This window comes from Thyridium curvatum (assembly GCF_004353045.1).
Source record: "Thyridium curvatum strain D216 chromosome Unknown NODE_16_length_530760_cov_82.129700, whole genome shotgun sequence".
Lineage (NCBI taxonomy): Eukaryota > Fungi > Ascomycota > Sordariomycetes > Thyridiales > Thyridiaceae > Thyridium > Thyridium curvatum.
In genome coordinates, this window is record NW_022156771.1 from 119006 (window position 1) to 133132 (window position 14127).

The 14127-nt window shown below is 56.3% G+C and overlaps 5 protein-coding genes across 5 annotated transcripts; 4 read left to right on the top strand and 1 right to left on the bottom strand.

The window, feature by feature from the left end:
- Positions 1 to 165: 165 nt before the first annotated feature.
- Positions 166 to 1773, top strand: E0L32_003587 (uncharacterized protein; the record flags this gene model as incomplete). The annotated part of the gene is made up of 2 exons (XM_031137903.1): positions 166 to 302; positions 366 to 1773. 2 exons carry the CDS (start codon positions 166 to 168, stop codon positions 1771 to 1773), a joined length of 1545 nt encoding a protein of 514 aa, XP_030998357.1.
- Positions 1774 to 3791: 2018 nt separating this feature from the next.
- Positions 3792 to 4424, top strand: E0L32_003588 (uncharacterized protein; the record flags this gene model as incomplete). Its single annotated transcript, XM_031137904.1, has 2 exons — positions 3792 to 4159; positions 4274 to 4424. The coding sequence occupies 2 exons, from the start codon at positions 3792 to 3794 to the stop codon at positions 4422 to 4424; spliced, it is 519 nt and encodes a 172-aa protein (XP_030998358.1).
- Positions 4425 to 5166: 742 nt separating this feature from the next.
- E0L32_003589 (uncharacterized protein) lies at positions 5167 to 6420 on the top strand (the record flags this gene model as incomplete). Its single annotated transcript, XM_031137905.1, has 1 exon — positions 5167 to 6420. One exon carries the CDS (start codon positions 5167 to 5169, stop codon positions 6418 to 6420), a length of 1254 nt encoding a protein of 417 aa, XP_030998359.1.
- Positions 6421 to 8988: 2568 nt separating this feature from the next.
- E0L32_003590 (uncharacterized protein) lies at positions 8989 to 10300 on the top strand (the record flags this gene model as incomplete). Its single annotated transcript, XM_031137908.1, has 5 exons — positions 8989 to 9000; positions 9232 to 9239; positions 9336 to 9689; positions 9805 to 9892; positions 9947 to 10300. 5 exons carry the CDS (start codon positions 8989 to 8991, stop codon positions 10298 to 10300), a joined length of 816 nt encoding a protein of 271 aa, XP_030998360.1.
- A 934-nt stretch (positions 10301 to 11234) lies between these two features.
- Positions 11235 to 12692, bottom strand: E0L32_003591 (uncharacterized protein; the record flags this gene model as incomplete). The annotated part of the gene is made up of 1 exon (XM_031137909.1): positions 11235 to 12692. The coding sequence occupies one exon, from the start codon at positions 12690 to 12692 to the stop codon at positions 11235 to 11237; it is 1458 nt and encodes a 485-aa protein (XP_030998361.1).
- Positions 12693 to 14127: the final 1435 nt, after the last annotated feature.

The window sequence follows — 14127 nt, forward strand, 5'->3', positions numbered from 1 at the left end:
GATATCTACCACCGCTGATCAAGCATCCGCCACCAAGCTTCACAGCTGCCTGCCCCGCTATCAACATCCAAACAGGCGGCCACACCTCTTATTGCAGTAACTGCGGCCGCTGTTTGCTTCTCTTCTCATCTCCGTTTCGTCTGGTCGCGAATAACTCTGTCCAACATGGCATCCCATGTGGTGGTCATAGCCACGGACCTACGACGGGCTACCGTCAAGGTCACGCCCGTGACTTACATGATTGATGTTCTAGACGAAGCTTGCAAGAAGTTGAACCTTTCCAGCGACAAGTACCTACTCAAGTAAATCCAAAGCAGATGCTCCGTCTATGGGGGTCACAGTGGAAGCTAATCATGTTCTGGTAGGCATCAGAACAAGCAGCTCAACCTCGCGGATCCTTTCCGAATCGCAGGCCTAAGCCCAGGCGCCAAATTAGATCTCATCGTCAAGTCAAACAGTCCCTCAGTTGTCACAGTCGCTCTGAAGCTCCCAGAGTCGGAGTCGAGGCTCGGCATACCGAACGGCCGTGTCACAGAGAAAGTCAGAAGCGACACGTCACTATGGAAGCTGCTACGGCAGTTCGAGAGCACCGGCGCGGGCGCACAAAAGGGGCTCAACATCACAGCGAGAGGTATACCTCAGACGAGTAATGGCGCTGGTAGTGGAAGTGGCCAGCTGTTCTGGGAGACACCTGTGCTGCAGGTCATAGGAAGGGAGTTCTCGACTCTGGCAGACTTCCAGAAGAACCTGTCGCAGATCGGCATCAACTCCGGAAACCACCTGATGCAGTTGTCGTTCAAGCGGACGGAGACGCCGTTGCATGTCGCGATGCAGGAGGTTGAGCGGTACTTCAAGGACGTGACGGATGCAAAGTCGGCTGCACCGGCGGCTGCGCCCGTGGCTGATTCGACCGGCGGACTGAAGGCCGACACTGGTGCGCAATCAGCCGCTATTGTAACGGCCACTTCTTCGGCAGCAGCTGTCCCTGAGCAGACACAAGCGATTCCGGCCGCGAACCGCAGCGAACAAGCTCAGCCAACTGATGCAGTCCCAGTGGCCGCTCTTGATGGCTCAAGTGCTATTCCAGCTGCGACGTCAACGCCGGCAGACCCTCTGCAACCCACTGCTGTTTTCTCGCCATCATCGTCTTCAACACCGGCAGCTGCTAGAATTCAGGATCCCGATTCCTCATTTGTGCCGAGTATCGCTCATGCGAAACTGCACCAGCATCACCTGCTCCAGCGTACACAAAATAAGCGACTCAAGTCGGACCACGAATTGGAGGCTGACGCGGCTGTCCGAGAGGCAAAGCTGGCGGCTATCAAGGACATTCGAGTCAAGGTGCGCTACCCGGATGGTTATCAGACACAGTGGATTTATGGTCACGGGGCCACGGGAGCTACACTGTATCAGGCTGTCCGGAGTGTCATGCGTCACGCAGACCAACCGTTCAAGCTCAGCCTACCGGCTGGGGGTCCGGTGATTGACGATGGTCCCAAGCATCTGATCAAGGGTTACGGTCTGCGGGACACGATGGTCAATTGTACATGGGCCGACAGCGTGCCAGCTACTGTTCGGAAGGAACCGTTCCTCAAACAGACAGTAACAAAGGCCGCCCAGGAGGTGAAGATGCCCGAGTTGCCCAATGTTGAGTCGGACGACGAGGAAGAACAACCCGCAAAGGCTCCACCCGTCAAGAAGGGCGGAGATGACGATGGCGATAAGAAGGGCAAGAAACTGCCCAAGTGGCTCAAGTTGCCGGGGAAGAAGTGAAGAGTCATGGGGCTCATCAGGTGTCGGTGTAAGAGCACTGCGTACCTCCAGCACATTTGATGTCTTGATGAGGTCTCATCAGGAAATCTGGAACAAGCGACGATTTATGGTTTGGGCAGCATTTTATGGAGTTTCTGGAGCGTAAAGGGTCTATGATACACATTCTGATAGAGCTTGCCAGAATGGCAAAGGCGTACAAGACAGAAATAGCTGTGTTTGACGTGTAATATCATTGCCTCTACCTGGTTAACTTGACATGCTTGGTCTATCCCTGTCAGAGAGGGGAGATCATGTACTTCGCCGTGAGAACCGACCGTGTTTGCTCTTGCGCCTTGCTGAGCCACTGTCTTACACAAGCGTAGATGAATACGAGCCATCATGAAACGTAATACACGTGCGATCGTCCGAGTCTTGCGTGCTGTTTGAAGCCGGCAACCATGTGATATCCCTGTCGCGAATGCTTGATGAGAAAGAATTAGTGTTACAGTACTTCCTTGATCACAAGACGGAGCGCAGTTCGAACTCGACGTGCTGTGATAGGGCAGGCCTCAACCTGGTTGCTCATTTCCGTGGCATGTATCGGTGCGTCCTCATCCTCGACATCCTCTGCCGTGTCGGCCTCCGGCGCCTGCACGACGACCTTTTCAGCTCTCTGTTCTCGGCGGCCCTGACGGCGAGCCTAAGCTGTTTCCACTGGTGATACCATTCCATCATCTGCGCCCTGGTACCCCCATTCCGCAGTATCCTCTCGATCTCGGTGAGTAGGATCCTGTACTGCTGTGAGGTTAGAGTCATCTTGCCCGGGTTGATTCTCGCTCGAGAAGCTCAGGGCTTTGGCCCAGGATGTCGAGAGAGAGAGAGAGAGTTGAGGAAGTTGTCTGGTCTCTGGGAGGTGCTATGGCTTTATATATATATCTTGATCTGGGATGGAAGGCTGCGAAGAGTTGCGAAACCGCAGGGGAAGAGTTGCCTGGGGCATCTGCCTGGCGATCATGCAACCCATACTTGCTTTCTCTACTCGTGGAAGAGCTTGACTGGTTGAAATCTACACTTGGATGCAGCCTTGATGTTCCTTGTTGCGCCTTGTGGTGAGTCACCCGAGCAGAGGTGCAGGTATTTGTTCTAGGCAGCAACCACCCGTTCCACTCTGGCGGGTGTTCACCCTCTCAAGCCCTTTCGGTACAAAGCTCACAAGCCCAGACAGTTCCATGAGTTTGCATGAGTTAAAAACTCTCCAAGGCTGTCTGGTCGAGTGGGGTTCATGGGCGTCAACATTCAGGGGGATCGTCTCCTCCCAAGTGGGCACGCAGATCATCCGAGAATAGGGTTTCCCAGTCATTGTAGGTACTCACCACATGCATCAATCCCGAATCAGATGTCGGACTCGCATTAAGGCCAGTGCCGTAGGCAGGTACACCCGCAAGATGCAGGGAGCCTAATTAAAATGCGGCCGATGGCAGTCCGTCACTCTGCCCTACGGCTCATTACGAGGAAGTGAGAGTTGAACACAGGACGGGCCAATCGTCGTGGCGCTTCTTGTTTCACACATGCAATCCTTCTTGCTGCGTCCTCCACTCATCCGACTGAACACTTTTCTAGAAAAGCACGACCCATAGAACTCCATCATCGTCACAAGAGAAGTAATACCGCTCAAAAGAGGGTCCATTGCCGCGCATTGGAACCCACGCGGTCCGGTTTTCTGTTTGTTTGCCGTTGTACAAACGGATCTACTTGTCTATTCTAGGCACCGTGTTTGGATCGGCAGAGATGCGCACTGCAAGGAGCACAGGAGTACTGCTCCGCCTCGTCATTTACAACCTAAAGCGGGATATCCCAGCTCCCTTTAATGTAGATGTGGATATAATAACAAGCTTTTCTATGCTTTTCGATTTCCCTGTCCTTCTCGGTCGCCCTTTCCCAGTTCAATGAGAGTGAAGATCGTAACAGAGTGTCTATCCTTGCCATCAACTTGGGCCTCTCACCTATCCTGATCAACTCGATTCGCATCTTAAAACACAATGCGATCTTTCGCCATTCTCGCAGCTGCCGCCGGCGCTCCACTCGTGGCCGGCCTCAACTATGCGCTGCCCAAGCAGCTAATGGCCCTCGAGTCCGACTGCTACTACCCGGCCTCCTACGAGGTCCGCGACTTTGCGAACTGGAAGCCCGCGGCGGGCAACGACAACGCAACGACGCTCGACTTTACCTTTGTCGACGCGGGCGCGGGCATCACGACGCCGTGCCACCTCAACGCCACCTCCAAGTCGCTGACGCCGGCCAACTCGACTCTGGCGAAGCGCTGGGCGTGCGACGACGGCCGGGTCTCGTTCATCTGGCAGAAAGAGCAGCTGTGGATGATTGAGAAGGTGTGCCCGGACCAGCAGACGTAAGTTGAGTCGAGACCCTTCCTCCTCATCCCCTACCGAGACATGTCTCCTCTTGGTATATAATGATGACAACGAGGCTGACGATGGATGGTTTTTTTTTTTACCACGATTAGTTCACCCATCTTTGAGGCCTCGGGCTCCGTCGACCCGGCGCCACAGTGTGTCGACACGGACTGCAGCTTCCCTCTCGGCGACGGCCAGGAGTGCAAGCAGGCTGGCCCTATGCCCGCCAACTTTACCAGCTTGCAGCCTTCTCCTCTGTGACCGCGATGCTGTGCTCATTTGAGCTCTTACGGGGTGATCGATCATCTTGGATGGTCAGCGGACTAGACAAGCTCTCCAAAACTTGAGGAAGAAAATGGGATCTTGGCTCCGAAGGATCAGGCGTTTCGGCTTGTGCTTGAACTGAATAGACTTGGGTTGCATGGTACATAGATCACGATAAAAATGAGATAGCCTCAAGAAAGAGGATCTTTACATCTTGAGGTCTATGATCTTTTGCATTTGTAGGTAAGAGTAGAAAAAAAGGCAAGTATCTTAACTACCTACATAGACTTGTCGTTGTAAGCCACCGAACCTGCAGCTAGCCACCGGGGCGGCCTAGGCTGCCCAGGAGCTCGCTAATTTGCCGACTACAGGGCGTGATCCGGGGCTCCTCCCCACGTTTCTCTTAGCGGCATTTGACTCGGGACCACCTGACGTCGTTTCACCCATTTCTTTGCATGTCGTGACCACCTCAACCGAATACCCGCCACTTCTCCCAGAACCTACAAGAATGATGATCGTTATGCGGCGCTGACAACACGAGGCATAAAAGCGCGAATCTGCGATTACTACTGTGGCGCTCGCCATGAATTTCCAAGTCTAACGCAAGGTCATCACATCTCGAAGAGCAGCACCGGCACGGACACACTCTGCCCGCCTCATTTTCAGGGCTATGCCGCTGTGCTAGCCAGATCAAGTTGCTTTTTGTGGAGGAAATACGTTGTCTAGTTTTGCCGTGAGAATGCGATCATTGTTACTGGCATTGGGCCTGCTCTTGGCTGGGGCTTCTTGCCCAGTCGCGAGCACTCTGAGCCAGACGGATGGCGACCAGCATCCTCTTCACGACGGAGACGCTACCGGTCAGGCCGTTTCCGTCGCGCTCTTCTCGTCTCTAGAGCGCCTGTCACGGCTCGTGGATATCTCCTACTGCGTCGGGAACACCGGCGTGTCTCCGCCCTTTTCTTGCGTCTCGCGGTGCAAAGAGTTTCCTGCCATGGAGTTGGTGACGACTTGGAATACGGGCATGCTCATGAGCGACAGCTGCGGCTACATTGCTGTTGATCACGGGGACAGGAAGATAAACTCGACTACGGGGGGTCTCACGACCACGGGCAACAAGGACGACGGCGCGATCGTTGTGGCTTTCCGTGGCACATACAGCATCACCAACACTGTGATCGATCTGAGCACTGTGCCTCAGGAGTACGTGCCGTATCCGGAGCCAGATGACGGCGATGAGGAGGGTGACAACACATATCCTGACCCTGAGAAGAGGGAGAGGTGCACAAACTGTACAGTGCACATGGGCTTTCTCAAGTCGTGGCGCAATGCCCGATCGCTTGTGCTGCCAGCGCTGAAAAAGGCTCGCGCCGAGCACCCATCCTACCCTATCCAGCTAGTTGGCCACAGTCTAGGCGGTGCTGTCGCTGCGCTCGCCGCGCTGGAGTTCAAAGTTGCGTTGGGCTGGGACGACATCAAGATCACGACGTTTGGGGAGCCGCGGGTCGGAAACCAGGGTCTGGTCGACTTTATCGACAGAGTGTTTGGCATGGAGAAGGACGAAGGCTTCGACAAGGACCTGGAGAAGCGCATATACCAGAGGGTCACGCACGCCAACGACCCGGTGCCTCTCCTACCCCTGACCGAATGGGGCTATCGCGCTCATGCGGGCGAGATATACATCACCAAGGAGCCACTGTCGCCTTCGCCAGAGGACCTGAGGATGTGTCGAGGGGACAACGATCCCAGCTGCATCGCTGGCGCGGACAGCACAGTCAACCAGGAGGAGCTGGTCGAGATCGTCAAGGAGGCCGAGACGATGGAAGACTCGCGGCTCGAGGCGAGGTGGGAGTTCCCTGCCCGATACAAGCTGTGGCAGCTCTTCTTTGCCCATCGTGATTACTTCTGGAGATTGGGGCTTTGCGTGCCTGGTGGTGACCCGTGGGATTGGGGCAGAGAGAAGTACAACTATACGTCGGGCTCTGATGAGCTGTAATCACCTCATACCCCATGTTATGGAGCGAGGAGTTGGCCGGGAGCGTGTCTTTTTAGGTCGTCTACAAGCTGTACATACCGTTGACGAGATTGCCAGCAGATAAGAACCTTGGAATAAGCAACTACTCAGACTCAGCCGGTGCGCACACGTAGTCCAACCCTCTGCTGTGGCAGCCTAGCACATGCTGACACGCGCGTCACGCTGTATGCCGACGACTGGACAGACCCGACGGCGGTTTGTCGGGTTCTACCAAGTTAGTAAAAGTCTGCGATCTGCCTGATCCAAGCCATCTCAGTGAATGGCGCGTATCCAATCAATACTCCACGTCTCCATCCCGACTGATCTTGTTCTAGGCCTGGACTGGAGAGAAATGATTGGCGGCGATGCAGGCAAGTCAAGCATGGGCACGTCATATGGCACGCACGAGAGCCATGCAACTCTACGTGCCCGCGGGATGGATTGGGGGCCGCCGCACTCTGTTCTTGTTCGTTCACACCTGGGCAGGGCGGCCGGCGGCTGCAGGCATTGTCACGACGGGAAAGCAGGTCTAGTCGAGGTTTGTTGGCCGGATGCGAGGTCGCGTGCTGCGAGTCCCCCTCCCTCGACGACCAACCATTTGGACTTGGGACGGTACGGGACTTGCCATATCTTCCCCCTTCCCCCCCTCTCTCGAGGCCTGCTGCGTCCCCGTGGCACATCCGCTAACGGCTCTCTTTCGTGCAAGTCACCTTGGAAGTTCAAGTACATTATCTGAGGTACCTTTCACGAGAGGGGACTTGGGGGATCCGGACTGCCAGCGCAGAGAGAGACAAACCCCGGAAAGCGGGGCCAGCTTGGCACACGTTGACATTGATGCCACGCGATAAGACCCCTGCTCTGGTCTTGTTCGAGTTTTCTTCCCCCTTCCCTTCCGTCTGTTTCTGTAGCATTGCATGTTTTTAGGGTGTTTGAGGGGGGTTCCCAGAAAAGGAGTTGGGACTGCCCTGTAGGGCTTTCCGTACCTTCAGCATTACAACTAAGGCAGGGAGTCGTAGATGCAGCATTACCTCACTTGTTTGCCCTAGCCATCTTTCTCTGAGCATCGTGGTCATATCTCAGAGGTCTGGAGATATTGCGACTTACTCATCATAGGAGCCTTGAGAGGCGTCAACTTCCAAGGAATCGTGTAACTAGGGACGTGCCGTCGATTGTGGCGAGGAGGGTCTAGAACCTCTTGTATTAGTAGAACGCAGCAGCGGTGAAGGACTAGACAATGTTCCATCTCTACAGTCTTGGGGTTCCTTGAATGAGGAGATGCCCAGACAAGTTATGATCGGAAATAGGTAGTCGACGGGCTGTTAACAGAAGTGTTGGACTACATTATCCATCAAGCTCGATCGGTTTTAGGTAGTGGGATGGCCCTCTCGAGTCCCAAAGCAACGGTATGAATTATTGGCATTGAGGTATCTCCTGACAAACATCCCTCAACTATTTTGACTCCAGCTTGGATGCGCAGAGTGAGATCCGCCATTTCAATCTTCTGTATGTCCTTTTGAAAACCGTCTCTTACAACCAACCCAAGGTCGTGAACACTTGACTTGTGGTGCAAGGTGGAGGTAACTATGTGTATTTGTAGATGATGCGCAAATTGTTTGAGGGATACTTATCCAACCGCTCGATGTACAAGCTGAAATAAGGTAGCGCATAACAGGGAGAGCATCACGAGTTGGCGTTCACTTTTTCGCTTAGGTGGGCCGCTCCGCACCGCCAACCGTGATTCAAGGCGGGCTCAGGCGGGCCAGAGCTCTAGCAGTAGTGAGCCAGAGCTTCAGGGAGCCCCGCCATTCAATCCACCTTGCTAAACCGGAACCAGGTCCCAGGCCCCTCTTTCGAAGACCCCTCCCTCCCGGCCTAAGTACCTGGAGCACTCTATTTACCAAGCGAGGTACCTCTGAACTCGAGGACTCGCCTGGGACAGTGACAACTGAGCAAGGGCCCTCCTGCCTGCCAGCCTGACTGACTGCCAGCGGTGCCGCCTCATCCAATGTTGTCCAGACCAGTGATCTCGCAGAGCGTGCTGCCAAAAAGAGGCAAAAGAGGGGAGACAGCCTACAGAACTGCACTAACCTTGATTCCCTTCCCGCACAGCACACACTGCACACTGCACTGCACACTGCTTGACGATTTGACGCACGTACCACCACCACGTCGTCCCCAGTCTTCCCTCACGCTCCTCTCCTTCTCAACACATTGATCTGATCCTCTTCTGTCCACCACCGCCGCCTGCCCACACCCACCACACAAGCCCGCACAAGCCGCCCTCCTCCTCCACTGCCAACCTTACTGCCTGCCTACCTGCCTACCTGCACCGCCCACACTCTTCTCAAACTTCCCGATCAACACAACCTCCAAGCCTTTCCATCCGCGATCCAAATTTTGCAACCCCACCCTTTGTACTTCCAAAAGTAAACATCATCCTTCTTCTTCCCTCCCGGATCACGACCTTCTCTTCTTCTGCCCAGGCAACTTACCATTTCTCTCTTTCTTCCACAGACCGATCGATATCCTCCCCCCCCATAATCATCAAACATGGCGACCGAGGTATGTAACATGTCCCTGCCCAATCCGCCTTGCTCACCCAGTCCGCGTCACCCTGCCCCCAAAGCCATCATCCCCCGGTCCTACAGCCTTCTATCCTAGATAGAGGGCTTCTTGTGGCTGCGGACGACTTCTGTCCATCTGCATTATTTTTTTGGTCCTCAGCATCAGATCACTCCTGCTTTCACTTTCCCATCAAGCTATCAGTCACTAACATATGATGTCTCCTTTTAGCGTGAGAGGTGTGTACCGCAAAAGCCCCCTCCTCGGCCAAATATGCCTTGCCCACTACGATGCCAGGCTTGACAACGACGAGATGACTGACCCCGACATTACAGCAAGACTTTCCTGGCTCGCCTTTGCGAGCAAGCCGAGCGCTACGATGAGATGGTCACCTACATGAAGGAGGTTGCCAAGCTCGGTGGAGAGCTGACCGTCGACGAGCGCAACCTGCTGAGCGTCGCCTACAAGAACGTTGTTGGCACCCGCCGTGCCAGCTGGCGCATCATCTCCTCCATCGAGCAGAAGGAGGAGTCCAAGGGCACTGAGAAGCATGTTAGCACCATCCGCGACTACCGCCACAAGATCGAGCAGGAGCTCGAGAAGGTCTGCGAGGACGTCCTCGATGTCCTCGACGAGAGCCTCATCCCCAATGCTGCCTCTGGCGAGTCCAAGGTCTTCTACCACAAGATGTGAGCCTGGACTGCCCCCCCTGCTCTCCCTGGGTAGATATAATTATCAAAATGCCTCTCGGGTTTGCAGATTCTGTCTCATAAGGTCACATGCTAATACCCTGGTGTCATACAGGAAGGGTGACTACCACCGCTACCTGGCTGAGTTCGCCTCGGGCGAGAAGCGTAAGAACGCTGCCACTGCCGCCCATGAGGCCTACAAGGTATGCACAACTCCTTCGGCCTTGTCCGAGCCTGAGCTAATTCCACATGTACAGAGCGCCACCGATGTCGCCCAGACCGAGCTGACTCCCACCCACCCCATTCGCCTTGGCCTTGCGCTCAACTTCTCGGTCTTCTACTACGAGATTCTGAACTCGCCCGACCGTGCCTGCCACCTCGCCAAGCAGGCCTTTGACGATGCCATCGCCGAGCTCGACTCGCTGTCTGAGGAGTCTTACAGGGACAGCACTCTGATCATGCAGCTCCTGCGCGACAACCTCACCCTCTGGACCTCGTCCGACAACGCCGAGGGCGAGGCTGCTGCTGCACCCCAGGAGGGCGCCAAGGAGGAGAAACCTGCCGAGAAGGAGGGCGAGGCCAAGGCCGAGGAGCCCGCTCCCGAGTCTTAAAGCGGTTCCTTTGATCGAATGCGGCGATTAGACGTGGCCTACGGGTCACGGCTGGCTAGCCATTTCCAGCTGGTTTCATGCGTGCTTTACGGTACCAGAGAAATGGAACTAGTCGTCTACGAAATCGGCTAGATGCGTTGTGTGTGTGTGTAAACCACTCACTCGGGCATCTGTGTTGATGGGGGGTTTACGGTTGTTAAAGGGATCGCGATGGTGGAGCATGATGATGATGTTTTGTTTCTCTTTCATCTTGCTTGCAGCTCACTGGGAACTGGATCGACACTTGTCACGGCCTCTCTTTATGGGGGGACAGACATTTGACTGCATCTGCGTCCAAGTCCTGCCATGTATCCAACATTTGGCGTCTCCCTGCGGTCACCTCGAAGTTATTTTGATGGCCGGGCTTTATCCCCCCTGGTGTTTTCCTTACCATCCTGCGCGTTGCTTTTTGCTGAGTGTTTTCCGAAAGAGTACCCTTAAAGTCAAACACCCCCTTTTCATGTCTATTGATCCCCCCAACCAATACAACCAAGCTACACGAAATGTGTCAATTGAGCAAAAAATGAACGAAGGAGAGTAGTAGACGAAGAAGAAGATATGATATCTCAAAAAAGGTGATGTTTCTGACCTGGTGAAATATGTGTATGAGTGGTGGGAGAGTGTGAGCGTCGAGGTGCACACTTCACGAGGTGAGATCTCAAAGGACTTGAGAATATATGGTAATATATAGATCTATTGCGGATTGGGGTATGGCGATGTATTAAAACATTAAAAAAAAAGGAAATTTGGGGTATCACAGCATGTCCGCCGCCATCGTAGTTATATACTTCGGCCAGAAATCGGAAACCAATATATCTTCACCTGATACTCTCTCTCCAGCCCGTCCTCCTCCACCAGCACGAAAGGGAAGGCAGCTCGCAGCTCGAAACTCCCATCACCGCGCCGCCCCGCCTCCTCCCGAGGGAGCAGCCGCAGGAGGCCTAGGCCTCTGGCTCTTGGCCAGCAGCCTCTGCGCCCGCCGCAGCCTCTCGTTGGTCTCGAACAGCCCTCCTGGGTCGTCCGACGCGCTGAGGTTATCGAGGTCGAGCTCGTCTTCCTCCTCCTCGCCATCTTCATCCCCATCGTCGTCGTCATCGTAATCAATGTCCTCACCATCTTCCCCCCTCCTCCTGCTCCTCCTCCGCCGCCGCTTGCCATCGCCGCCCACGTCGTCGTCCCTGTACATGCGCGTGCGCACCACGACGACGCCCCGCTCGCCCGCCCCGGCGGCCATGCGGTCCCGGATCGGCACCTCCTCGCTCGCCTGCTGGTGCAGGTCCGCCCGGCTGGCGGCCCGGCGCACGACGAGCCCGCGTATGCCGCTCAGCGCCTTGCGCACGCCCGTGGGCGGCTGCCCGCGCCTCCTCCCGCCGCGGCGGCGGCGCAGGCCGAGCCAGCCCATGCCCAAGGGGTTGCCGCCGCCGCCGCCGCCGTGGGCGTCGTCGAGGTCGAACTCGGCGTCCCAGGGGGAGGGGCCCAGGGCGGGCGAGGGCGGGCAGCTGCACTGCTTGCAGGTGGCGGAGGCGGCCGCCTCGGTCTCGGTAGGGTTTTCTCCTGCTACCACTGCAGCAGCAGAGGTGTCGTCGGCGGTGGTAGTAGCGATGGCGGTGGCGACGGCCGCAGAGGAGACGTCGGTCGCGCACGCGCAAAAGACCTGCCCGTCGTGGTCGGCGACCTCGGAGCGCCAGGTCTGGATCTGGCGGATCTTGCGCTTGACTTTCTCCGGAGGCACGGCGGGCCACGAGCCACCAGCCGTGAGAGATGCCCCCTTTGCGGCGGCGGCGGCGGCGGCCGTCGTGCCGCCGGCTGCATCAGAGTCGAGGTCTAGTCCTGTCGCGCCCGGATAGGACGGCGGGCGGGAGGATGGCTGCTGGGCGGCTGCTGTGGCGGCTGCTCCTGCTCCTGCTGGACACAGCGCGCGGGAGGAGGTGCGGGACAGGGCTGGCGACTGCGCGGCCGTCGGCGTGTTGGGCCCCATGGTGGCGACGAGGAAGTTTATGCGCAGGAGCGTCTGGTCCCAGGCCGCGGCGTGGGAGGCGGCGTCGTCGCCATCGTCGCCATCGTCGCCGTCCGCATTCTCGCGGGCGAGCAGGCGCGACGAGGTCGGGGAGGAGTAGGAGCGGGAGCGGCGAGACGGAGACGCAGACGAGGCGGGAGATTGCTGATAGTGCTGCTGCTGCTGCTGGTGCGGCAGGGCCGGTGTGTGAGGCACGGAGGAGGAGGCGCGGGATGACGATGGCGGGCGGATGGAGGAGATGGCGATGGAGATGGGGGGCGTGGAGCGGTTGGACAGGTCCTTGGAGAGGTGGTGCGAGGTGGTTGTGTTCATGCGGGTTTGGGTGTATGTTGCCATGGTATGTATGGTGATTTGGGGGTTGGGGCTTGGGCTGTAGAGCCCGGCGTGTTATGCTCTATGAGTGAGGCTCTCGCGCGGATGCGACGCACACCACCCTTGCCTGCGTCTCGTCCCGGCTCGGCAGGTATGGGTGAAGGCTGCTGCTTTCTGGGATAGACAGATCCCGTTCCCGTCCCGGGACCGAGCCTCTCTGGCCGGCGCAGATAACGACGTCTTTCGTAGTCCCGCGACCTCGATGCTTGTGATCACCCTATGTGAGTGAAGCCCGGTACCAGGTGAGCAGATGGGCGTGACCCTCGGATCCCAGCCTGCGACTTTACACAACACCCGGCAGTCTCTCTCCTCTCCTCCCCAGAGGCGAGTTCGCAAATAGGACCCCGCGGCCTTGTGCGCTCGTACGCAGCACTTCAGAACCCAGAATACAAAGAGACGATCTCTTTGTTTCCTTCTGTCGTCGAACAATATCCCAGACACGTGATGTCCCAACTGCCTCTTTTTTTTTTCTGCCCCTGGTCCGGTGTATAAGTAAGTAGTTTCGAGGTGCAGGAGCGTTTCGAGGGTCCTGCTGCCCCGGGCGAGTGGTGGGCGCTTGTGGAGTGAGGCGGCGCTGAAAGATGATGCTTGTCTTCTCGGCGCACGTCACAGGCGCGGCAAGGGGACAGGCAGGGGCCAGTTAGGGCGGCTCGAGAGGACTTGTAATCAACTTAGGAATAGTGACGAACAGCCTAAGAGGAGATGGATATGCACAATGCAAAAAAAAAAAGAAGTGAAAAAGAAAAGCCCCTTTCCAGAGACAAATGAAAAAAGGAGAATGGGAAAGTGGAAAAGGAATCATGGCATTTTGGAAAATGGTCACCGCCAGGATCGACTGACTACCTACATTAGTCACTAGATGGGGAAATGGGAAAAAAACCGGAGTGCCGTAGTAACCTAATCCAGCCCTGTTCAACGGTGGGCAGAAGAGGTATCACGATCATGCTCCTAGGTACCATGTGTGGGCAAGTAGGTGCGGCAACTCGAGTCAGATGGGCTGCCAAGGCCCATCAATCTCAATGCCTTTTCCGGTCCATCAAAGCAAAGAAGCATTCCCCGGAGCCGGTATCCGAGCAGCAGGGCACTGTGCAAGCCAAGCCCGCTGCTCAATCTCGGCATGCCTGTGCCGGATCGTCACCGTGTGCGCACTGTAAGGAGGTACCTACCTTGGGGAGGCCCAACTGCTGTTCTAGAATGACGGGCTGTGCCGGCCAGGCAAGACAACACACGCTACAGCGCCGCCGGCGTGCTGGGAATGCGCACGCGGCAGATTTTTGGATGGGCGAGAAGAACTTTCCGTCGAGTCAGTCGGGTCAAGTGTCCAAAGGGAAATGCTGCTTCAGCTCGGGCTGGCCGAAAAGCCCCCCCCTATGCTAGGCATGAACTAGAACCTGGTGGA